This window comes from Cottoperca gobio, chromosome 21 (genome assembly GCF_900634415.1).
Source record: "Cottoperca gobio chromosome 21, fCotGob3.1, whole genome shotgun sequence".
NCBI lineage: Eukaryota > Metazoa > Chordata > Actinopteri > Perciformes > Bovichtidae > Cottoperca > Cottoperca gobio.
This window is the reverse complement of record NC_041375.1, coordinates 18,285,111-18,308,605: the sequence shown is the minus strand read 5'-3', so window position 1 is coordinate 18,308,605 and position 23,495 is coordinate 18,285,111. Positions and strand designations below refer to the sequence as shown.

Sequence of the window (23,495 nt, the reverse complement as noted above, 5' to 3'; positions counted from 1 at the left end):
AGACTTCCTCTGTGCTGTCATTTTTAAGCAGCAGAGGGTGCTGCTCCTTCTTTATTGAAGACAGGACTGAAAACAGCAGCCATGGACAAAACCTACGTGTTTTTTTTTTATTTGGCCATAGTGGACCATAGTGTTGTAGACTATCTATGGTCTGGAAACTGGTATGTTGCCATAAAGTTGTCATCATGATGACTCGGGTCAAAAAATCCAATGTTAGAATTCAGTTTTTAAAATTCATGTGGTGGATAGAAATCTAAATAAGATTTAATAAGCTTTCGCTCTTTAAAATATGTGTAAACAGTAGTTGATGAACAGGGTAGTTATTTAACTACATCTGTGCCTGCTAAGTTGTCTTAGATGACATTCAGTTACCGAACAAGAACACAATGTGGCAATCACAATTATGACATTTATGTTGTTGTTGTTGTTGTTTTTTAAATGTTGTGCTTCTTGCGTCTTAATAAATATATAATATATAGCTTTGTAAGACAACACTAAATCAGTTTAGTCTATTTTATAACTGACCTAGTATGAGTATATTGCTGTATTTTTAAATGCCCTCTTATTGCCCGGACCACCACCGTTCATGTTAAAGGTGGGCATTATCGCTTTGGTCATGAGTCCATAATATAAAGTCTGAATAGTAGAAATTAAACCTCGCTAAATAATCCACTTATGAGATTGCATCTAAGAAAACTTGATAAACAAAATAGAAACAAATGTGTGTTAACTAATGGCCAGTGCTTTAAAAGGTATAGTTGAATGTGTGTTTAAAAGTTAACACTGCATTGTGGGATATAAACAGAAACTGTGCAAATGACAAACACTATATACAGTTAAACTGTAAACACGCAGGGGTGCAGTGCTTATATTAAATATTTACAGGTTTGTGTGCATTTTTTAAATATGTAAATTAGTTTTCTTCATAATATGGTACAGAGCTAAAGCATAGGGGTGTACATCTCGGGTGGGCACGCCCAACTCTGCACAAAACCTGCAATAATATTCAGATTATAGTAGTCACAGGCAGAACAGCAATTTGTTAAACGAAACAGTACATAATTATACAAAGAAGCAATTACAAATGAGATTGGGAACGGGTCCACAGCATTGTCCTCTCTCTCTTGCCGTCTGTTGCCATGGTGATTATGACGCTAGAGAGGCTTGTTCAGATTAGCCAGTCTAACATCTAGCTAGCAAACGTTACTAAACTAAACCGAAGGTATTATCACCTGCAGTCATGGCGTCTGTTTTAGATGCTCTCTGGGAGGACAGAGACGTTAGATTCGACATAACAGCACAGTAAGTTACTTCTGTGAAATTGTTTTTGGATTAACGTTAGTTCACCATAGTACACACTAGCTAGCCAGTTAGCTCAGTTACGCTAATTGGCTAACCAAAGGTAACGTTAGAAAAATAATTAGCCTGTTGCTAATAAAAGACTGCAATGTTTCACCGATAATTGTGTTTAGTTGTATATTCTGTCGTGGGGAAACACATTTTACGGTAGCTTTAACTGTATGACACATTTGTTTTAGTGTATATAATTGCATAGCTTAATGTTAACTTACATTAACTAGCTGTGATAGCCTACGTATAGCTAAATAAAGACTCAACGCCACAGCTATCCCTGATCAATCTGTCACTCCATCCTGTACACAGGCAGATGAAAACTCGTCCAGGAGAAGCACTAATAGACTGTCTGGACTCCATAGAAGACACGAAAGGAAACAACGGAGATCGAGGTATTTGGCTATCTTGGAGTTTAAAACTATCTGGTCAATCTTGTGTGTGCTCATCACCTAATATGTGATGTACACCTTTTTGCAGGACGACTGTTGGTAACAAACCTGAGAATCATTTGGCATTCTTTGGCCCTTCCAAGAGTCAATTTGTGTGAGTACACCTTCATTATTCAATGTATTAACTGTTTTATTGTTTGACTCTGGCTCCACCAGCAGCTTATCAGCTGAATATGTCTACCCTCTTTTGGAAATGTTTGCCATCGAATTACATGTATTACATCTTCAAAGGATTTGGTCAGTTTTGATTGTGGATTTATTTACTGTAATGTGCTCCCTCTATTTAATTTTCATGTTTGCTTAAACCTAACCTAAATCTAAAGGTCTTGTGAATGACCATTGCCACCGATTTCAAAACAATCCAAGAGAAAATAAGCTTTTACTATTTGGTGAGATGAAGCTGATGTCTTAATGTTATTATACATATGACGTATGCTCAATCAACTTTATATTAAAGTGTTTCAATGAATGAGCACTACAAGTTATATTGAGCGCTTTAAGATGATAATGAAAGGCATACTGAAAAACAGAATAATAAACTAAGCATTAAAAGATATCATATCAGAGATCTGAGTGAGGTTTATGTTTTAAAGTGTTCGCATTTGCAAGTACATGCCAACAAAATCAAGATGACTGAAAGAAGCCAAGTGTGGAACCATATGAAAGATCTTGCCAGCCGACATGTAAATCTGTTATCTTTTTTCAGCTGTGGGTTACAACTCCATCATTAACATCACAACCAGGACAGCTAATTCAGTAAGAAAACCTTTGTTTTATTCCTGTAACTATTAATGATTTTAGTATTATCTTATCATTTCAATATTTGTTGATAATCTTTACGTTTCCTCACACACATCACTTATACTGTTTGTATTATAAGAACTGAACACATGTTTGATTGTCTTGAATCTGTGTCAAATATGTTGATTATTTGTATTCACAAGTGGCAAAATGTTTCAATCTAATTTATGCAAATAGTCAACCGCTTATATGGATTAAAATGTTTGGGACAGAATCAGTTCTATAAAAATGCTGTTTAAATAATTTGCCTTTAGTAAATGGGTAGCCTGCTTACAGTATTCATTGTGGGTCTTTTCATGCATCGTGTTGATGCTATTAAAGTAAATGTTAAATGAAGAACTTAACAAAGAGATAACAACAGATAAACATGCTAAGTTATTAATCAAACGCTATTTTCCAGAAATTGAGAGGCCAAACTGAAGCGCTCTACATCCTGACAAAGTCCAACAACACAAGATTTGAGTTCATTTTCACCAATGTGGTTCCAGGAAGTCCACGCCTCTTTACTTCTGTTATTGCTGTCCACAGGTAAAACAACGCAGAGAGAGTTTCATTCTCTGAAAACACACATCAAAAGTCTTACTTGATACTTTTTGTTTTTTTTGTTACAGGGCCTATGAGACTTCTAAAATGTTCAGGGACTTGAAATTACGAGCCGCTCTCATTCAAAATAAGCAGCTGAGACTGTTGCCCCGGGAGCAAGTGTATGATAAAATTAATGGAGTTTGGAATTTATCCAGTGATCAGGTACGGGTGCTTCAAATGATTTTCTTCAATATTGCATTTTCCAGTTAACTTAGAGCTATTTAGAGTTTCTCTGACAACATACATATTCAGACCAACGCTAAACTAGCTCTATAAATCTCACCAGGAGAAGTTACAATGTCACATTGCATAGCCCAAATGTATTAAGGTGTGTGTGTATGTTCTATCATCACTATTAACACGTTTTATTTTGTCCTTGTAAATACATCGTTAAGTCAAATACTGGAAGGTTACACGTTAAATTTGATGTGATTACTAGAGATTATTTGTTTGCAATATGAGTAACTGAGTTACTTTTCTTCTCTTTTTAGGGAAACCTTGGAACCTTCTTTATCACCAATGTTCGGATCGTGTGGCATGCGAATATGAACGAGAGCTTCAATGTCAGCATTCCTTACCTTCAGATTGTAAGTCTGGATGGACGTTTATCCTGTTTCACTTTAGTTATAGACAGAACCTATTGTACCCTTGCACATGAGCTGCTAATAAGGATTTTGTTTCTGTTGTAAAATCATGTATTGTTTCTCGTTCAGTTTGAGATTGTGTATTATATTTTCATTTCATTTTCAGTGGTCTATCAGAATAAGAGACTCAAAGTTTGGCTTGGCTTTGGTGATAGAGAGTTCACGTCAGGTAAAATGTTTTTCTTCCGCAGTTGGAGTCACATTCACCTGAACGTTTTACAATATAATAATGTAATACTTCTAATATGAGTGCATGTAATAAAAAATATATACTTCTTTTTTTTAGAGTGGTGGCTATGTGCTCGGGTTTAAGATCGACCCTGTGGATAAGCTTCAAGACTGCACTTAAGGAAATCAACTCATTGCATAAGGTGTACTCTGCCAACCCCATCTTTGGAGTGGACTATGAAATGGAAGAAAAGGTAAACATCCACACACAGCAGTATAATCAGTGACCCTGAACACTTCTACAGCACAACAATAATATAATAATAATACATGTCAGAAAGGCTAAACTGTTGAAACTGGAAACAAACCCACTTTGAAATACTCTCCATGTCCATCTTCTGAATCTCTATTCCCGTAATTGTTTTTGAATACTCCATCGTAGCTGGCTTTTCATCAGTTCAGCTGATCTCGTTGTCATAGCGCTGTTTGTCCAAACAATAATTTCAGCCCCAGCCGTTGGAAGAACTGACAGTGGAACAGCCTCCCGATGACGTGGAAATTGAGCCCGATGAGCAGACTGATGCTTTCACTGTGAGTTGCACTCGTCACTCCTCTGGGAGTCAGTGGTTTAGTTGTCAGACTCTGAGAATAGCTGCCAGCTAATGCCCTTCAGCATAATGAACACACATGAATTTATGTTTCCTAGTGCTCATGTTTGTATGGAGCGGTGCTCATCAGACAACAATAACCTGTTATCACAGACAACATGTCCCAGTCTTTTTATTTTTTATGTAATGAGTGAATTGTATTTTCTTTTCTCGCCCACAGGCTTACTTTGCTGATGGAAATAAGGTAAAGTCTCACAATACATTTTACAGTAAAATATCTTGTGTTGTATGTTGTGTTATAACTCTTCTCATTTGTTTACTGTTGTTCCAAAAGCAACAAGACCGTGAGCCAGTTTTCTCCGAGGAGCTGGGCCTCGCCGTTGAGAAGCTTAAGGATGGCTTCACACTTCAAGGACTGTGGGAAGTCATAGGCTGAAATAATACCAAACATATGTATCTATACGTGAGGGTAAAAGTTGTACAGTTTATGCATAGATATTTTTTCATGAGAAGAAAATACCAAATTACATGTAGGACATATTTATTGTGAGGATATTTGTATAAAACATTTTCTTGTAACGACTAGAATATGAAATATAGTGCTGTTTGTGCTGTTAAAAGTTAATAAATGTATTTAAATAGATATTGGAGAGTACCTTTTTTAACATATCAATAACATGAATGCTGTAGGTTTGCACTGCGTCTCACACACACTGAATGTGTGTGTGGAAAGAATACAATGAGCACAGGCTAAATACATAACTGCACAAGGGGCTGAAGTATTTTACAAATCTGAAAAGAGGACAAACTGTCACCTCCTGTGGCAGCAGCTGTTCACTGACCCTGTCTTCTTGTTAGATAACTCCCCCAGCAATACTGAGTCACACTGTAGCCAAGTGGTCATTACTGTCGGTGAACTGTGACTCACTCCACACGTCGATGTCTCTGGAATACACACGATTGTACTTGATGCCTGTCATATCTGTGAACAAATACTACATTTGGGAAAACTGCTTTTAGTGTTTGTGCTGCACACAACATGGAACATTTTACAACACACATTAGAACTTGACACAATTGTACATATACAGTAGGTCAAGTCAAGACCATAATTACAAATCATTCCACTCTTGAATGCAACCTTTTTATTAAAAATTGGAGTTGTGTTTTCTTGTAAAACTACACATTTCACCACATGAGATGAACAAGAGGCGCAGAAAAGATCACAGTTTATCTCTGCGTGACCATACAACAATGTTATTTTACGAATCACTAGGGTGACAAGGCTCCACGGTTGTTTTTACTCTATGACAGCTGTGTGAGCTCTCCCATTTGGCCAACCTGAATTCTTCATGGATGGGATGGTTGGCTATATTTAGAGGGGGCACGGTTATATTGAAGTGGCTTCAGACCTGGCTGCCTATAGTTCTCTTGTCTTCACCAGCTAGGACAGTCTGTTGTGAACACTTCCATCCACTTCCTGTCCTCAAAGAATGGATCCCCAAAGCATGAGGGAAGATCTCCGTCTGTTTCAGAGCACTTTGCTGCAGGACGGACTCAAAGAGCTTCTGAATGAGAATAAATTAATCGACTGTATCCTAAAGGTTGGAGACAGAAGCATCCCCTGCCATCAGCTCATTCTGTCCGCCTGCAGTCCTTATTTCCGGGAGCTGTACTTCTCACAAGATGCCAAGGAAACGGATAGAATGGAGGTTGTTCTGGAGAACCTGGATCCCGATGTTATGGAGTCGATTGTAAATTACATGTACTCAGCGGAGATTGACATCAACGACGACAATGTGCAGGGTATTTTGGCTGCTGCCAACCGCTTCCAGATCCCCTCGGTGTTCACAGTCTGTGTCAATCATCTCCAGAAGACGCTGTCAGAGAAAAACTGCCTCGCCATATACAGGCTGGGACTGATGCTGAACAGCGCCAGATTGGCAATGGCAGCTCGAGATCACATTGCAGACCGGTTTGAGACCATAGCCAAGGATGAGGATTTCTTAGAGCTCACTCCACCTGAACTCTTCGCCATTATTGGAGCGGATGCATTAAACGTGGAAAAAGAGGAAGTAGTGTTTGAGACCCTCATGAGGTGGATCAGAAAGGACAAAGAGAAGCGCGTGACATCCTTAGTGGAGGCCTTTGACTCCATTCGTTTCCGTTTACTCCCAGAGAAGTACTTCCAGGAGAAGGTGGAGAAGGATGACCTCCTTAAAACTGATCCTGAGATTCTCAAAAAAATCAAAGTCATAAAGGAAGCCTTTGCGGGAAAGCTGCCAGAGACGAAGAAGGGGGAAGACGATGAGGAAGGAGAGGAGGGAAAGTTGCCCGGCTATCTGAACGATAACCGCAGAAATGGCATGTATGCCAAAGACATGATTCTGATGATCAATGACACCGCTGCCGTGGCCTATGACGTCCAGGAGAATGAATGTTTGCTTGCTGCAATGTCCGAGCTGGTCCCCAGAAACCACGTCAGTCTGGTATCGAAGAAGAACAAGCTGTATGTCGTGGGAGGACTGTTTGTAGATGAAGAGGACAAAGAAAAGCCATTGCAGTGTTACTTCTACCAGGTATAAAACTAACTGGCATTGCAGATGTACTGAACACATCAAAAGTAAATCTGTCATTTGGTTTTTCTATATATCTTTAAAATGTGTCTTTCAGTTCGACAGTCTCACGGCTGAATGGATCGCTCTGCCACCCATGCCCTCCCCCAGGTGTTTGTTTGCTCTGGGGGAATGTGAAAATATCCTCTTTGCTATCGCAGGAAAAGATTTACAGTCTAATGAGTCTCACGACGGCGTTCTGTGCTATGACACTGAGTAAGTCCAGTACACCAGCCATTTTGGATTTGCTCATTCAGTAGATTTGTCTCATTGAAGTCGCTGGTGTGCATTTAATGTTTATCTGCTTCTTCTTTTTAGAAAAATGAAGTGGAGTGAAACTAAAAAGTTGCCCTTGAATATCCATGGCCACTGTGTGGTCTCTGAGAACGGGCTGGTGTACTGTATCGGAGGAAAAACAGATGACAAGTGAGACTGCACTGGACTGCACTAATGAGTCAGATTGTGATTGAGTTTTTTACATGACATTAACCCTTCTCTGGAATGATTTTTGTTTCACCGGTAAAGCAAAGCAACAAATAAAATGTTTGCATACAACCACAAGAGGTCAGAGTGGAAGGAGGTGGCTGCCATGAAGACACCCAGAGCCATGTTTGGGGCAGTTATCCACAACGGGAAGATTGTTGTCGCCGGGGGAGTCAATGAGGAAGGCCTCATAGCTGCAAGTGAAGAGTACGACTTTGGAACCAACAAGTACGTGCTTTTTGTTATTACGATTCATACAGGCCCCTCAAAGTGTTGTTCACAGCTGTTTACTGGTTACTGGTACCATGTTTATTTGGATATTTTCAATTCAATTTTTGTAAAAGATATAACTTACAAATTAATATTTGTATGGTTTAAATCAGTGGTCCCAATCTTTGTAATGAACAGAACAAGAATGTTTGTTTTCATCCTCAGATTGCTTCATTTGAAGTCATTTAAAGAGGAGAAAGCAAATCATATTTAGTTTTTTTTATAATTTGTGCATTTATTTCATCCTTTTAATTGAAAATAAAAAAATGTAAAGTCAAGAAAGTCTTCCTGAGATTTTTAGGGAGATTTCACATTGATACATGTGTGTGCACCTTGTTGCAGGTGGTCCCCCTTCATAGAGTTGCCCCAGGAGAGGAGTTCAATCAACCTGGTGAGCTGTAGAGGCCAGCTGTTCACTGTCGGAGGCTTCGCCATGGTGGAGAACGAGGACAAAGAGTGTGCGCCCAGTGAAATCATCGACATTTGGCAGTATGTGTTGATTTTGTTTTGCATTGCATGTTGGACTACATGTGGTGTCGCCTCGCTCACTTCCTTATACAACGATAGCTCTCATCGTACAACACTGTGTTATAGTGACATGTTTTAATTGTGTCACCAGGTACGAAGAGGACAAGAAAGAGTGGACTGGTATGATCAGAGAGATGCGTTATGCAGCAGGAGCCTCCTGTGTGTCCATGCGTCTCAATGCAGCCAGAATGCCCAAACTGTAACAAGTTTAATATTATGTACATGCTCTAATCTAGTGGCTCGTTGTTGTCATTTAACATTTTAACACATCACATGTCCCCTTTGCCTGTTCTGAGTGGTTTAAGTAAATGTATCATAGTTCTAATTTTCTTATTTCTTCTCACTTGCACCCATTAAATAAGAGTATTATATCTGTAATCAGGAAACGTTTCTCTTCCAGTCAATTACAACATGTACCTTGTAACTGTTCTGTATTAAAATATACTCTCCCACAGGCTCACTGTGTCTACTTGACATTTTAGATTGGTTTGTTTTAAAGCACCACTTCTAACACAGCCCATGGATATGATTCAAAACTTTATTGGGCTATATAAATACATTTGATTTGATCATGTAACTATCACTTTTTTTTTTTTTATTGGTGCCTTTTGTGTTCAATGTTCAATTTGTCAATAAAATAATATTGTAAATAACTTCCTTTAATTCAAGAAGCAATTATTTTTGTATTTTTTTAGCAGTATACTGAAAGCAGCAGAAAGGCAGAACTGAGTTCACTTTAATATCTAGTTATCTATCGCAAGTTATATCGTTACCGCATACTCTCCTCATATCGTTTCAGCCCGAACACATACTAACCAAGAGGATCGATGCACTTTGGCTCCTGCCGAGGCTCACCACAGTGACTTCCTTCACAGCAGCATGTTGTCACATGGTTTGTTGAGCAACACTGACGATACACCATTCATGTTAGATACATTTAAAAAAGACACTGAAGCTTTACATTTAAAATACTCATTTTAATGCAAAAGCCAAAAACACACACGCTTACTTAACATGATTGAGGAAGATTCATGTGAACTTTATGCTCAGTAACAAAAAAATAAGGAGCACTTGGTGTATATTAACATACTGTCGTTCAGCCTGAAAGCTCTCAAAGCTGTGTCAAAGCGTTGAGTGAAACATTACTTCCATTCTTCACTAAGTAAGGCCTTCATGAAGAAAGCTCTTTAAATAACTTCTTCTTTAGATATTGCTTCCAGGCATCCGGTGTTGAAAGCTCCATAGAGTTCCATTCAAAGTGAGGGATCTGTAAAAATAAATAAAAGTGTCACTGACGTTTAATATGATTCAGTGTAAGAGATGTACAACTCCACCACATGCAATGTTAAAGGATGTGTTCTCACCTGAACCACACGGTATCCCAGGATTTCAAGGTGTCTTTTTCTCATCAGTTCTTCCCCTTTCATATGGTGAGAGTTATTGCAGAAGGACTTTGAATCAAGGAAGTCCACCGCAAATCTGAGTGACGAGTAAAAGCAGGATGTCAAACATACACTCAGTCTACTTAATCATCTTTATTATTCAGGGAGTATTTCTGATAAATCCATACCGCCGAGCTCCAGCTGGCAGCTCATCCCGGTTGCTTTCCCCTGAGCGTGTCTCCCAGTGAACCTTTCCTCTGTCTGAGAGCTGCAGTGTGTTGAGCTGGCTGTAGGGCATCGGCTGCAGGTGTTTGTCCAGGATGCATTCAAAGTCTGAACAGGAAAAAAAAAAAAAAAAGAAACGTGCTCACATTACACTTTCATTCTAAAAAATACATTTTATTTTTTTGGGGCCGAGTGCGGGGAAACACAATGCGACCATTACCATAACGCTTGTGTATAGAAGTTATAACGTGACATTCATACATCAAGTATCGAGGCTACCCATCGTAAGAGCTTGTTTTTGTCTTCAGGGGAAGACTTTTTCAGAATAGAATAGAAAACATGTGATAAATCATCATCAAATGAGTGTTTTATCGAGATGGAAATACCCCAATTTTACTCACCTATGGTGTAAAAGTATGGAGTGACAACTGCTACTTGAACACAGTTAATGCCACCGAGAACCTCACCCAGCATTTTATGGATTTGCTGTTGCACGGGACTCACACTGCCTTTCCCTGAACAAAAAAAAAACATTTTGACTGTTTGGATTCATTTGAATGATATTTTTCTTACCTAAAAACAGGAAAAAAAATGTTTTTAACCATTTATCTGAAACTGCTGGCAGTAGCGGCCATGAAACCACGGCACCAGGAACTCGGGACACTCCAGACAGACGGCGCGGTTGAGCTCCATGAGGCGCAGTCTGATCCGCATATTGAAGAGATCAGGTAGAGCTGTAACAAGTAAGGACACATTAGTCCTAAAGTTGGAAGTGCTTACATGTCAAGATTAATATTTTTGCTACAAATACACATTAACAACGATATTTTTAAAACACATTTGCATAGTGGACATACTTTCTAGTTGGGTGTCCAGCTTTCTCAGAAAGTCTATGCTGAAGATTTCTCTCACTAGTTCCTCAGGAAAACAGTCGGCCATAGCCAAGTTTAACGCCAGCAAAACTAGCAGATGTGGGTCATAGGAGCCTTCAGAGGAACAAATGTGTTAGTGTAAGCTTAAAATAAGGAGGGGGGGGGGGGAAACAAGGTGTAAAACTGATTAGCTTACTGATATGAGGAGTGAAGCGCTGAATACAAACTTCAAACAACTCGTCTGCTTGTGCGGTATCATAATTCAGGACAGAGAACGGGAGCAGGGTGGCATATATTGCGGAGTGGTGAATCTGAAAGATGTACAGGAAAGTGCACTTAATGTATATCTCATTATTCCAGAGTTAACATATTGTGATGTCTCTTGGGGAACCTACCTTGTCAATGTCTTTAATGGTCACGCTGGCGATGCGGTTCATCAGGGGAGGGCAGATGTGATTCATTCTGGTTAAGAAGAGGGACAAGCCCGGCACATTGGTCCAGTTTATTTGGTCCATCATCCTCTTCAGCGTGACCATCGTCTCTTCCAGCAGCATTTCCTCAAACCACTTTCCCGAAACGTGCCGGAGATCGTCCAGCAGCGAGTCCAGCCGGACGGCCTTTTGCAGCCTCTCGTGCCCGCAGCGGTTTATGGTCTGCAGTAGACCGACGAACTTGCTGGGAGTGTTGTAGCGGTAGGAAGCATCATTACGCACCCACTTAGCAACGGAAAAAGAAATGGTGTTGAGGTCATTCAAATTGCACTGCGACACCACCGCGTCTACCCGGGAGAACACGCCATCGTCAAGCTGCGGGCTGGGCAGCATGGACAGAACACGGTTCAACATGGTCACTTCGTAGGGTAAGACACTGCGCAGCAAAAAGCTGCAAGATAAAGAGTGATCAGTGGTCATTATTCAAATCAAAGAAAGAAGCAACATGTCGTCCTCAGTTTAAAAACTTACTTGACCAAAATTGTTCTTAGTTGAGCAAAGAGTTCCGTGTTCTGGTATTTCAACAGAAAAAGGGTTTGGGTGATTCTGGCCACCTCCACTGGCTTGTAGACGTGAAGGTTCCTTTGGATTACTGCTGTAATTCTGGAAAACATTTAAATTATGTTTCAACACATCTGTGGAGATACATGACATTATGAGGATCCCTGAAATAAGATTTCTTTAAATTGGAAAGCTGAACATTTACAATTTCATGACAACTGCATCTATCGAGGAAGATCATGTGACACGATCAAAAGCACCAGAAGAGCTCGTAAATGGGCACGTTTCCAAGGTAAAGAATGGAGGTTCAACTACACCTCAAAAACGTTTTTGTCATTGCTGTACTTCTATACTGTATATGGTAATACTGATATATGCTCCACTTATTCGGCTATATGATGAGATATAAACGTACTTGTTCAGTAAGATAAGATTCCTGCTCTGAATCTCTTCTAGAGTTTCAGCTATAGCCAGAGCCTGATGTGCATTGAGCTCATCCGCCAACAGGAGAGCAGTGTTCTCCAACCTGAGAGGGATGACACCACATTGGAGACGTGTAAGACTCAAGAACCGCTTTAGAAAAAGGTTACAGTTCCACTCTCGGATCCCTCCACTGATAATGATACGAACCCCTCTCTGGTCTCCTGACTGGCCATCGGAGCCAGACGGGCAAACACTTTGGTGAAGTTGAAAGGATCGGAGCTTGAATCAATCAGTTCTATCAGTCTTTGTTTGACAGCCAGTCTGCAGTCATAGTTGTTGAACTGCAGGGACTCATAAAAACCCATTATCATGCTGATATTTTCTGCATCCAGCCTGGGAATGTGGCCCAGGATGATCTTGTTGCACTTCTCCAGCAGAGGCCGGTAACTGTGCTTGACGATGCGCAGGAACTGCACTAATCTCCGCACATTGTTAAACTGTGAGGGATCCATGTTGCACAGGAGATGGTCTGCCCTGCTAATGAGGGCCTCCTGAAGCCGGGGAGACACCAGGAACGAGATGCTGATCATCAATGACGTTAGAATCCTGGGAAAACATGACCAGAGAGTAAATACACAATATGAGGTACTTATATTTGATTAAAAATGTGTCAGTTGATCATATCTTTCTCATGACAAACCTGATATCATCAATGGACGACAACCTCTGATCCACAATACTGGTGATCTGGCCCATTAGAGGACTCTGTTGAAATTGCTGATTACTTAGACAGATAGAAAACTTGGATAGGGATGCCATTGGCAATCTGCAAAAATGACACATTTGTGTAACATCTCATTAGCGCGCAAACAATAATACAATTAATCCAACAATTTTTATACTATTTTATCTTTTTAGTAACATATAAAAGCAAAAATGCCAAACTGTTGATGCTGTTAGATTCTTTAATGCACAGATCTGATGATTTTTTATTTTATGTCATTATATATTTTGCTTTTGTACATGTACTGTTGGGCTCTGAGGGGTTATTATGCACAGTCTCCACTTTATATTGGCATTTGTAGACTTTAAAATTACATAATTAATTAAATTAAATATTGCCGTACTTAAATATTAAAAATGATAGTTAGTTAACAATGTAATGCAAGCATACCTGTCTAGTCTCAGCCATGCTTCTGAAACTAACTGTTGTACAAGAGAGTCATGTTTCTCCACATTCAACCTAAAAGAGGGACAACAGTACAGCATGTTATCATTTCTATATTGTAATTCAAATACATATCACTTAAACTGATTGTGTGTATATACTAATGTACCTGAGAAGACAGTAAAGTGTGTCGACCAACATAAAATCATCCATAAGAGCAATTTTGTTCTCCGCCAAAACCCGGAGAGTCAAGAATTGCGGGTCGCTCTGGATGACTTCCCCAATCCTGAGCATGTGTGGCTTCAGTTTCTGAAACTGCCACAGCTTCCCCAAAGCTGTGCAGACATGGTTCACTGTAAGCTTGGCCTTGTTTTTGCCCACCACATCAAACACCTGGTCTTCAGCAGAGCAAACCTGCAGCTGTTCCAGAACCTGGTCTCGGTTAACTGTCCCTCCATGAAGGAACCTCCGAAGGAAGGAGTTCCCACACCTGAGCCGAAACATCCCCACAGACCTGGACTCAAATTAAGTATGCACTGAAGTCTTCATTATACCATCTCAGTCCCCACTGTGCACCTCAATGTCAAACCAACAGGCAGGCTCGGCCAGCTGTGTTCACACCAACAAAACTAGTCTGGAGGTAGCATAGGTGCTCCTTCAGGGACCTTTGTAAACTGAAGCTACAAACACACAAAAGAAGCACATTATTTTAACCTGTATCACTATATCTTCAATTACGTTTGGGCATAAATTACATTTTATGCATAAACACTTGCATAACAGTAAAGTTAGCTCAATGTGACATGCTGACCTCAGGTTCAGACGGTTTCATCTCACAGACAGCTCCATTCAGACTGTTTATATGACTATCCTCCAGTGTACACTACACTGCAGTGAGCTAGCAATAGCTAAGTTAACGCGGTATTTACGTACATGTAGAAACAATCACCTAAAGTGACTGACAATGCCAAAATACCCCTGCTACCTGGACTCTGAACTAGATCTATAGATTTTAGAGTTCAAAACATGATATATAACAAAAAATAGAATAAAATCGCTTATTCAAAGTCAAAATTACCCAGCATGGGTGCTATAATGTTTTACTTCCGTAGCTAGTGACATAAGGACGTGGGAGATTAGGTAAACCCTGGGGTTTGCCTTTCAGGCAGAGCTCCGTGTTTACTAGTGAGGTCGAGAGCGTCCTTCAGCAGGCAGTCAGTTGTCCTAAAGGGTGCATTAAGGTGTCCCCCGAGCGTGCTATGCTTATAGAAAATATAAATCAACTTTACTACCTCAGAACACCCTCAGAAAACTTTACAGGGCAAAACTGAAAGCACTTTTTGGAGCTGAAACCACAATGTATACGCAAGGTCAAATCATTTGATCCCATCCTACTACTTGCTGGTTGTAATAAACAAAGATAAGCACTGTACTAAATCACTAAATGGACTGAAATGTGTGATGTGGATTATTTAGGCAGCCTGTGAGAAGGCTGTACCTGACAGATCTGTTACAGGTCATATAATGGCCCACTACCTCGCAGCTACATGCCCGCCTGCGTTGACCTGCGCACGCTTCTTGAAATACATTGACGTCCCTGCCGCGCCATCTTTAGAAAACAGTGAGCCCAACACTGAATGAAACTTAATTTCCGTCGTGTGTGAGAGCTGTTCGCTGTATGGAGTGATATCTTTGTGTGTCCAGGTGATGTGAATTTGCATTAACCACGTCTTGGTGACACATATGTGTAGTTAATATGTCGAAATTGTATGGTTCACGTCATGTAGAAGAATCCCTCTAACATGTTGGCTGGCTGATGCTAGCTGAACTTGCTAATGCTAACACCAGGCCTACCGTTAGGGTGACCGTGTGTGAAACCATAACGATATAGTCCAGATTGGTGTGTGCGTGTGTGTCTGAAAATGTGAAAATCGATAACCACTAAAACGTTTCTTCGCATTTGGCTCCACAAATAAGACTTCAAACGCGTTGCTAGTTAGCTAATGCTACCTTGGGATTCAAAATCAAACGAACATTAGCTAGCCCGATTCTGGTAATGGGCAGGCTGTCGTCGCAGCGTTGACTGTGTCATTAACGTTGATGTTGTTTATTTTATATCATGCAAGAGTAATTCACAGACGAAACCTTCATGATTTATTTAGCATCAAATGGACTCATTAGCATTTAAAGAAAACGTTGAACTGGTCCGACTTGATAGGTCTGCAGGATTTTCTAGCTAATTCCGGCTGTTAAATGACAATCTACTGACAAGAGCTAACGTAAATTGTCAAAGGTGGTGGAAGAAGCACTTTGATCCTTTACTGAAGTAAAAGTAGCAATACTACAGGGGACAAATACTCTGTTACAAGTAAAAGTCCTGCATTCAAGTCTTACAAGTACAAACCTATCGTCATCAAAATATACTTAGTATCAAAGTAAAAGTACTCATTATGCAGAATGGCCCATTTCAGAATGCTTTATATTATAATTAGTGATGTATAAATGTTTTCATTACTTTAATGTTGCAGCTGGTAAAGCTGCAGCTCATTTTAATTACTTTATATAGTGCTGGGTAGCTTAATCTATAATACTACATGATCATTTATTAGTTGATTTATATTTTGCATTAATAAGCTCGATCTGCAAAGTAGCTAGTGATTAAAGTTGTTTTTATAGAAGTAGAAAATACAAGAACCTTGAAATTGTATTCATCCACTAATTGTCCATTATCTTCGTGTTTCTCTCCTTCAGGTGTTTGATCAGTAGAGGTGATCATGGGGATCAAGGCTCAGCGCACTCGGGTATTCCTTGACGTCGGCATCAGTAATGTGCTCGGTAAGAAAGACACCTCAATTTTCTGACTACTTACTGATGCAGTTACTGAGTTGACAGTTTAGTAAGGTATTACAGCTAATAACCTACCATAAATGTGACTTCCAATAATACTAAATGTACTAAAAATGTTTTCTGTTATTTAAACCACCATTGTTATACATGGGGTGAGCAGAAGGGTTTTAGTAGGTTATTATTCTATATAATTGTAGTTTTGTATAATTTCTGTCTTGGCCGCACTGCCAAGTGACTGGACTTCCTCTATCATGGTTTTCCAATCTCATTCCAGTGCAAGATCGACCTCAGTTTGCAGAAGGGTTGAGCTAGACCACTGGCTCCCCCCTTTCGAAGACTGAGAACAAATCAGATTTATAGCCACTGTATAATTAGTATAACTCTGATACACCATACGCCACATGAAGAACCCGTTTTTTTATGTCAGTCAGCCTGCTGAAGGCAGATTAGCCAGCCGTATTGTAATGATGTTGTATTATACTACATTAGTTTTAGTTAAATGTACCTGTTGTTGTGATTTCTGATCACAATAAACAAAACTAACAATGTTCTTTCCTCACAGTCGGCAGAGTTGTGATTGAATTATTTTCAGACATCTGTCCCAAAACTTGTGAAAACTTCAGATGCCTCTGCACAGGTAAATAATGAATCTATCTACAAGAATATGCCAACTTTTTACTTCATGCCACAGTTAAATATTGATAACTGGTAACGGACTGTGGTTTCATTCAGGTGAAAAAGGTGTTGGTAAAGGAACTATGAAACCCCTCTACTACAAAGGATGTCTTTTCCACCGAGTCGTAAAAGACTTCATGATTCAAGGAGGAGACTTCAGCGAAGGTGAGTTATTAAAGTTTTATGGATGTGAATAGTGAACTTAGTTTGTTTTAACTGTGGTTCAAATATTGAAAGACTGACGATAAAGTTGATAACTGCAAGTCTTTCTGTTAGTAGCTTCATATGCATGTATGGCATCAGAATCTAATAATGATGCATCAACATAACCAAATCTTTTTGAATAACCAGCAATCAGAAAAAGTTTTATAACTCCATAAATCTCATTCATGTAGCAGCCCCTTTCTTATGTTTTATTCCTTCTCTGACATCGTAGGTAATGGAAGAGGAGGCGAATCCATCTACGGAGGCTTTTTTGAAGGTAAAGAGGTCACCGTCAGAGCTGTCAGTCGTTATCCAAACCAACGTTGGCTTCAAGATGGCAGTACAATCTTATTCTTTTCCCCCAGATGAAAGCTTCGCTGTTAAACACAACAAGGAGTACCTGCTGTCTATGGCCAATCGAGGCAAAGATACAAATGGATCGCAGTTTTTCATGTAAGCACCATTTCTAAATAATTTAGATTTGAAGCATTATAAATTCGTTCTTTCATAATTATATGCCCTTTATTTCTTGAATGGCCTGCTGTAACGCTTCAGAACAACAAAACCTTCACCACATCTTGATGGGTAAGTGCTGCTTGATTTGCATTGTGCACAAAATACACAATATGGTTCACTTGGATCAACATGGCTAAAGCTCAACGCCACTGTATTTTCTCAGTGTCCATGTGGTTTTTGGTCACGTGATTTCTGGCCAAGAGGTCGTTCAAACCATGGAGAACCAGAAGACGGATCCTAATAGCAGGCCCTATGCTGACGTGAAAGTTATGAACTGTGGGGAGCTCGTCCCTAAATCCAAAGGTTTGTTTGTCTGAAGCATTTTTAGGACTTTCAAAATAACGTCAACTTGTGGTTTGTCCGCTACTGTTGTCAGAGCAGATGCAGGTCTTAGATTTTATAAAGCAGTGCTTCTAACAGACTCTTAAATGATTGCAGCAAAGAAAGATGAAAAAAAGAAAGAGAGAGTCTCTTCCAGCTCCAGCAGTAACTCCAGCGACTCTGAGAGCTCATCGCAATCCTCCTCCGAGTCTGAAGAATCTGAGAAGGAAACTAAGAAGAGGAAAAAGAAGGCGAAAAAGCTAAAAAAGAAACAGAAGAAGGAAAAGAAAAGGTAGCTCATCTATTGTCACGATTTCACTGTCTGCAGTGTAAACAGCACTTGGTGTCGTTATACTGAGCTGCAATGCTTTCCTAGGTCAGAGGCTGAAAGTGCTGAAGAGAAAGAACAAGAAGAGTTGGTCACATCTACTGTGCGCCCTGAAGAAATTCCAGCCATCCCAGAGAATCGATTCCTCATGAGGAGGAGTCCCCAGGTGGTCCAGAAGCCGAAAGAGGGTGAAAAGGATTCGTCAAATAAAGAGGAAAGACCAAGAGAGAGGTAAGTCTGACAATCAGCCGTTATGACAAACCTCCCAACATAATGCCATTGTCTGTTAAATTCCATGCCTTGTTTTCTTTCTCCCCCTAGTGCTGGCATAAGATATGATTCTCAGTCATCATATCACAGAAGACTGGTGATGACACGATCTGGGAGGAAGATAAAGGGCAGGGGTCCTAGGGTAGGTACACTGCACCAATGGGAGCTCAGCTATCATTTTGTCACTTTGCCACAATTTATATTGTGTGTAGCTTTTATCCTGTGTTTCTTAGCCTGCTTACCAATTGCAACACAGGAACACAAAGATCTTGAATAAGGCATAAATATTTCCCCATTTATAAAGATTTACATTTTTTAACTTTTTTGTCTTTGCCGCACTGCCAAGTGACTGGACTTCCTCTATCATGGTCTTCCAATCTCATTCCAGTGCAAGATCGACCTCAGTTTGCAGAAGGGTTGAGCTAGACCACTGGCTCCCCCCTTTCGAAGACTGAGAACAAATCTGATTAATAGCCACTGTATAATTAGTATAACTCTGATACTGCCGCTGGTATAGTAAGCTTTGTGAAGCTTGTTTAATCTCCATCATTTAATTGTTTTGTCAGTTTTGCTGTCAAAGCTTCCACTTTTGAAGCTGGCGGTGCATTAGCTAGCATAGGAAGTGTTCACACAGTGTGTCAAACTCACAAGTTTGAGAACTCGTTAGCTACGTAGTTTGTAATATTTCATAATTTATTGAATAGAATCTGATGACCTGCCAATAGAAATATGAAGCAATTAAATCCAGCAATCCTTAATTCCTCTCTAGCAGCAAAGCAACGGAGGTGGTGCACGAAAGATGCCTCTCCATGCTTCGTACTACTACACTGCTCATTTGGTCGTTACTGCAAACCCCCCCTCACCCGACTCTGCAACTTAAATATTGGTTTATACGGAAGTTGGGCCGCTACACCGGTCACCGTTCTTTGGCAACGGTACACATAAAAATGGCCGCCGCTCTGACCGTCCTGCTTTGTTGATTTGAACGGGAATGTTCGTTCTACTCTCTACTCTAATTCTATTTCTATGCTGGACTACGATCAGCCCTCTATAGGAGAGCAGCAGCCTGCAGTATTTCTGTACTGTATCTGTCTTGACCAATGTTGGTTCCAGTCAGTTTAGAACAAAAGTGTTTTTTCATTTCTCCCATCCAGCGCTATCGGACTCCGTCACGCTCAAGGTCCAGAGATCGTTTTTGCCGCAGTGAAACCCCTCCACACTGGCGTCAGGAGATGCAACGTCAGAGGATGAGGGCAGTCACCGGAGAGCGCTGGATTAAGGGCGACAAGTAAGAAAACTTCACTGACTTATTAAAGAGCATTGTGTTGGCTCAGAACGCAGTCATGTAGCTCCATCGTTCTCCAATGTTCTGCAGCCGGTGACATGTGCGCTGTTCTTTTTTGCAGAGGTGACATGATTGACGCCAAGGACGAGGCTGCTAAAGCTCAAAGAAGAGAGAGACGGACCTCCGACACAAAGCACGAACACACAGCTGAGGGTAAAAAAGACAAGAAAACTCGATCACATAGATCTAAAAGCAAAGAAGAGGACACAGTTGAAAAGGAAGAGAAGCATAGCAAACACAAGGCAAAGAAAAAAGATAAATCTCAAAGTCGCAGTAAAAGCAGAGAAAAGAGTAGGAGGTCAAAAAGCAGAGAGAAGAGTCACAAGCACAAAAGCGATGACAGAAAAGGTCGCTCTAAGAGCAAAGATCGAAATGCCAATAAGAAAGAAAAGGAGTCTGAGTCTGATCACAATAAAGATAGTAATAAGGGAAATGAGTCTGATAAAAAGCATAAAGAGGATGCCAAAGGCAGAAATGGTGAGAGAACTAGGACAAAGTCAGAAAGTAATGAAAGACCAACCACGAAAGATGCACACAGATCCAGCAGCAAGAGCAGGGACAGGAGCGGACCTGCAGTGTCAAAAGACAAAGAAGAAAAAAGAGAAAAAGACAGAGAGCGGGGCAGAGAACGTAGTAGGAGTCAGGAAAGACGACGCAACAGTGAAAGGGAGAATAAGAAGCGGGGAACATCCAGGGACAAAGAACATCGAACAAGAAGTCCAGACAGAAGTAAGCCGAGAGACTCGCACAGAGGCAGGCACTCCAGGAGCAAGAGTAATAATAAAAGAGACCACAGCAAAGATCGGTCATCTCATAGAAAGGACAGAGAATCTGGCAACCAAAGGAGAAGACGTAGCAGCACCTCGGAGAGTGATAGAGATGAGAAAAGGAAGAGTCCAGATTCCAGACGTAGAGAAGCAAATCGTAGCTCCAGATCTAAAGACAGAAGAAGCCCGGCCAAACCACGACCAGACGGTACAAAGGGCCGAAACAACAGCAAGAGGGATAAATCCAGCTCCAGCTCCAGCTCCGACAGCGACTGAGCCCGACAACGATTTTAAAGGAATAGATTGGAAGTTTTGAAGTCTGTCCCTATCTTACTATCTATGTAGTATGCAGCATCAGCGTCCCATCCAGAGAGAGACGTATTCACATTCCTCATTCTGAGCATAGAAACCCACTACACAGTTACTAACATGGTTGTACAAAAGTTCACCGAAAACTAAATGCTGCACTAGCAGTGAGGACCAGGTGTGTTTTTAGTTTTACATGACTAGAGGAAGTCCGTTTGAAGGCAGTTTTTTTATTTTGGATTCTTTGGTAAATTATATTTTGACTTTACAATAGTTGCAATTTCAAACTGATTTTACTGCAACAGAGATCCTTTTTTTAAATGTCTTTCCCCCATGAGGACATTTTCTCCTGATTTTGTTTCAATGTTATTTAACTCTGTTGGTTTTGGGGATATGGACCGTCTCTAAATTTGGCAAATGTCTGATGTTAACTTGTCTTTTCTTTCTTTTTTCTTTTACAACTATCAATCTGGAAGAGAACACTTACTTTCTTGCATGCTTGTCCCTGTTATTGTTAGATGAAATATGTACATCATGACTTTCTTTTTGTACATCCATGACCTTGTACTGTAATCCTATTTGTTAGCTGTGTTGATAAACCCCTGGTTTGATTTTTGAATAGAAGACATTTCAGTCATGCTGTAAGTACAACATAAAATCAATTTGTATAAATTGTTTTGTGCAAGTAGCTTTTTTTTTTTTTTAGAACTCCACTGCCGTGTAGAATAAATTAAAAGGTAAAAAAACATATTCTAATCAATTGTTTTAATATTCTTTAAATGCAATCTATCTACTGGAGGCCCAGACATTATTACAGGAAATGTACTCTGCACTGGCTACACTTATCCAGTGTAATGTTCAATTATACATGAACATGTTCAAGTGTCGCCATGTTCTCTCTTATATGGTAATAACTCTCATTGCCAGAGGGGGGAGACATCTGTCTATTTTTTAGCCCAGGGACAGTTGTTACACAAAATTCACAGGACATTCTGTTGTGTGATACATTTCAAACAACTCTGTAATTAATCTCACATTTCTCAACAAAATGTATGAAACCTAGATGATTGTAGTAAACTGTAGCATTGTCTAAAGCACATATTACTCTACAACACGGTACCTAATGAACACTTTGTAGAACATCAATGCAAAAACATCGCTCCCTATTTACCATACCGTGTACGACAAGTACATCTCAATAAATTACAATATCGTGGAAAATTTAGTTTCACTAATTCAATTAAAAAATGTGAAACTCATCTAGATAATGGATTCATTACACACAAAGTGAAATATTTCAAGCCTTTATTTGTTTTAATCTTCATGATTATAGCTAATGAAAACCCAAAAATCACTATCAAAAGAATAAGACTAATGAAAAAAAAGGATTTTTAATACAGAAATGTCGGCCTTCTGGAAAGTATGTTCATGTGTCTGCACTCAGTACTTGGTTGGGACTCCTTTTGCATGAATTACTGAGTCATGGAGGCGATCAGCCTGTCGCACTGCTGAGGTGTTATGGAAGCCCAGGTTGCTTCGATAGCGGCCTTCAGCTCGTCTGCATTGTTGGGTCTCGTGTCTCTCATCTTCCTCTTGACATTACCCCAGAGATTCTCTATAGGGTTCAGGTCAGGCGAGTTTGCAGGCCAATCAAGCACATTGATTCCATGGTCATTAAACCACTTTTGGCAGTGTGTGCAGGTGCAAAGTCCTGCTGGAAAATGTAATCAGCATCTCCATAAAGCTCGTCAGAAGAAGAAACTTCCTGGTAGACGGCTGCGTTGACTTTGGACTTGAGAAAACACCAGCCGATGACATGGCTCCCCAAATCATCACTGACTGGAAACTTCACACTGGACTTCAAGCAACTTGGATTCTATGCCTCTCCGCTCTTCCTCCAGACTCTGGAGCCTTGATTTCCAAAAGAAATAGCAAAATGTACTTTCATCTGAAAAGAGGACTTTGGACCACTGAGCAATAGACCGGTTCTTTTTCTCCTTAGCCCAGGTAAGACACTTCTGAAGTTGTCTCTGGTTCAGGAGTGGCTTGACACGTCCCATGTCCTGGATACGTCTGCGTGGAGGCTCTTGATGCACTGACTCCAGCCTCAGTCCTTGTGAAGCGCCCCCAAATGTTTAAATGGCCTTTGCTTGACGATCCTCTCAAGGCTGCGGTTATCCCTGTTGCTTGTGCACCTTTTCTTACCACACTTTTTCCTTCCACTCAACTTTCTATGGATATGTTTGTATGTTTGGATACAGCACTCTGTGAACAGCCAGCTTCTTTAGCAATGACCTTTTGAGGCTTCCCCTCCTTGTGGAGTGTCAATGACTGTCTTCTGGACAGCTGT

The 23,495-nt window shown here is 40.3% G+C and overlaps 4 protein-coding genes and 2 non-coding genes across 6 annotated transcripts; 5 read left to right on the top strand and 1 right to left on the bottom strand.

Annotated features, from left to right (window-relative positions):
- The first annotated feature begins 1,139 nt into the window (after positions 1-1,139).
- On the top strand, positions 1,140-5,251 carry bbs5 (Bardet-Biedl syndrome 5). Its single transcript, XM_029459298.1, is given in 13 exon segments — positions 1,140-1,302; positions 1,663-1,745; positions 1,831-1,896; positions 2,509-2,558; positions 3,004-3,131; positions 3,215-3,350; positions 3,680-3,775; positions 3,939-4,001; positions 4,119-4,172; positions 4,174-4,254; positions 4,508-4,591; positions 4,829-4,852; positions 4,943-5,251. Coding segments are annotated over 13 exon segments (1,029 nt in total). The 5' UTR covers positions 1,140-1,240; the 3' UTR covers positions 5,045-5,251.
- Positions 5,252-6,087: 836 nt separating this feature from the next.
- Positions 6,088-8,958, top strand: klhl41a (kelch-like family member 41a). The gene is made up of 6 exons (XM_029459367.1): positions 6,088-7,187; positions 7,282-7,439; positions 7,542-7,649; positions 7,749-7,934; positions 8,319-8,465; positions 8,596-8,958. The coding sequence occupies exons 1-6, from the start codon at positions 6,102-6,104 to the stop codon at positions 8,705-8,707; spliced, it is 1,797 nt and encodes a 598-aa protein (XP_029315227.1). The 5' UTR covers positions 6,088-6,101; the 3' UTR covers positions 8,708-8,958.
- Positions 8,959-9,466: 508 nt separating this feature from the next.
- On the bottom strand, positions 9,467-15,049 carry fastkd1 (FAST kinase domains 1). The gene is made up of 15 exons (XM_029458783.1): positions 14,378-15,049; positions 13,736-14,246; positions 13,573-13,641; positions 13,099-13,224; positions 12,606-13,004; positions 12,391-12,501; positions 11,946-12,077; positions 11,379-11,865; positions 11,180-11,294; positions 10,969-11,097; positions 10,714-10,845; positions 10,513-10,626; positions 10,075-10,219; positions 9,869-9,983; positions 9,467-9,771 (listed from the first exon to the last, which is right to left on the bottom strand). The coding sequence occupies exons 2-15, from the start codon at positions 14,068-14,070 to the stop codon at positions 9,676-9,678; spliced, it is 2,505 nt and encodes an 834-aa protein (XP_029314643.1). The 5' UTR covers positions 14,071-14,246; positions 14,378-15,049; the 3' UTR covers positions 9,467-9,675.
- A 75-nt stretch (positions 15,050-15,124) lies between these two features.
- Positions 15,125-21,820, top strand: ppig (peptidylprolyl isomerase G (cyclophilin G)). The gene is made up of 13 exons (XM_029458784.1): positions 15,125-15,270; positions 16,318-16,401; positions 16,976-17,050; positions 17,146-17,253; positions 17,525-17,569; positions 17,658-17,745; positions 17,848-17,877; positions 17,972-18,111; positions 18,247-18,421; positions 18,506-18,688; positions 18,779-18,869; positions 19,882-20,015; positions 20,134-21,820. The coding sequence occupies exons 2-13, from the start codon at positions 16,341-16,343 to the stop codon at positions 21,113-21,115; spliced, it is 2,112 nt and encodes a 703-aa protein (XP_029314644.1). The 5' UTR covers positions 15,125-15,270; positions 16,318-16,340; the 3' UTR covers positions 21,116-21,820.
- On the top strand, positions 16,633-16,762 carry LOC115026871 (small nucleolar RNA SNORA35). Its single transcript, XR_003834336.1, has one exon. It is a non-coding gene; the product is annotated as a small nucleolar RNA SNORA35 (small nucleolar RNA).
- LOC115026870 (small nucleolar RNA SNORA35) lies at positions 19,061-19,190 on the top strand. The gene has a single exon (XR_003834335.1). It is a non-coding gene; the product is annotated as a small nucleolar RNA SNORA35 (small nucleolar RNA).
- Positions 21,821-23,495: the final 1,675 nt, after the last annotated feature.

Excerpts from the sequence above, each read along its gene's own strand:
- fastkd1 (XM_029458783.1), bottom strand. The coding sequence starts at position 14,070 with ATGTTTCGGCTCAGGTGTGGGAACTCCTTCCTTCGGAGGTTCCTTCAT. Across the intron at positions 13,642-13,735 it reads ACACTTTACTGTCTTCTCAG|GTTGAATGTGGAGAAACATG; the intron begins GTACATTAGTAT and ends TCCCTCTTTTAG. Across the intron at positions 11,295-11,378 it reads CCATTAAAGACATTGACAAG|ATTCACCACTCCGCAATATA; the intron begins GTAGGTTCCCCA and ends TACATCTTTCAG.
- klhl41a (XM_029459367.1), top strand. The coding sequence starts at position 6,102 with ATGGATCCCCAAAGCATGAGGGAAGATCTCCGTCTGTTTCAGAGCACT. Across the intron at positions 7,188-7,281 it reads TGCAGTGTTACTTCTACCAG|TTCGACAGTCTCACGGCTGA; the intron begins GTATAAAACTAA and ends TGTGTCTTTCAG. Across the intron at positions 7,935-8,318 it reads TACGACTTTGGAACCAACAA|GTGGTCCCCCTTCATAGAGT; the intron begins GTACGTGCTTTT and ends ACCTTGTTGCAG.
- ppig (XM_029458784.1), top strand. The coding sequence starts at position 16,341 with ATGGGGATCAAGGCTCAGCGCACTCGGGTATTCCTTGACGTCGGCATC. Across the intron at positions 18,422-18,505 it reads CAGAAGAAGGAAAAGAAAAG|GTCAGAGGCTGAAAGTGCTG; the intron begins GTAGCTCATCTA and ends ATGCTTTCCTAG. Across the intron at positions 18,689-18,778 it reads GAGGAAAGACCAAGAGAGAG|TGCTGGCATAAGATATGATT; the intron begins GTAAGTCTGACA and ends TTCTCCCCCTAG.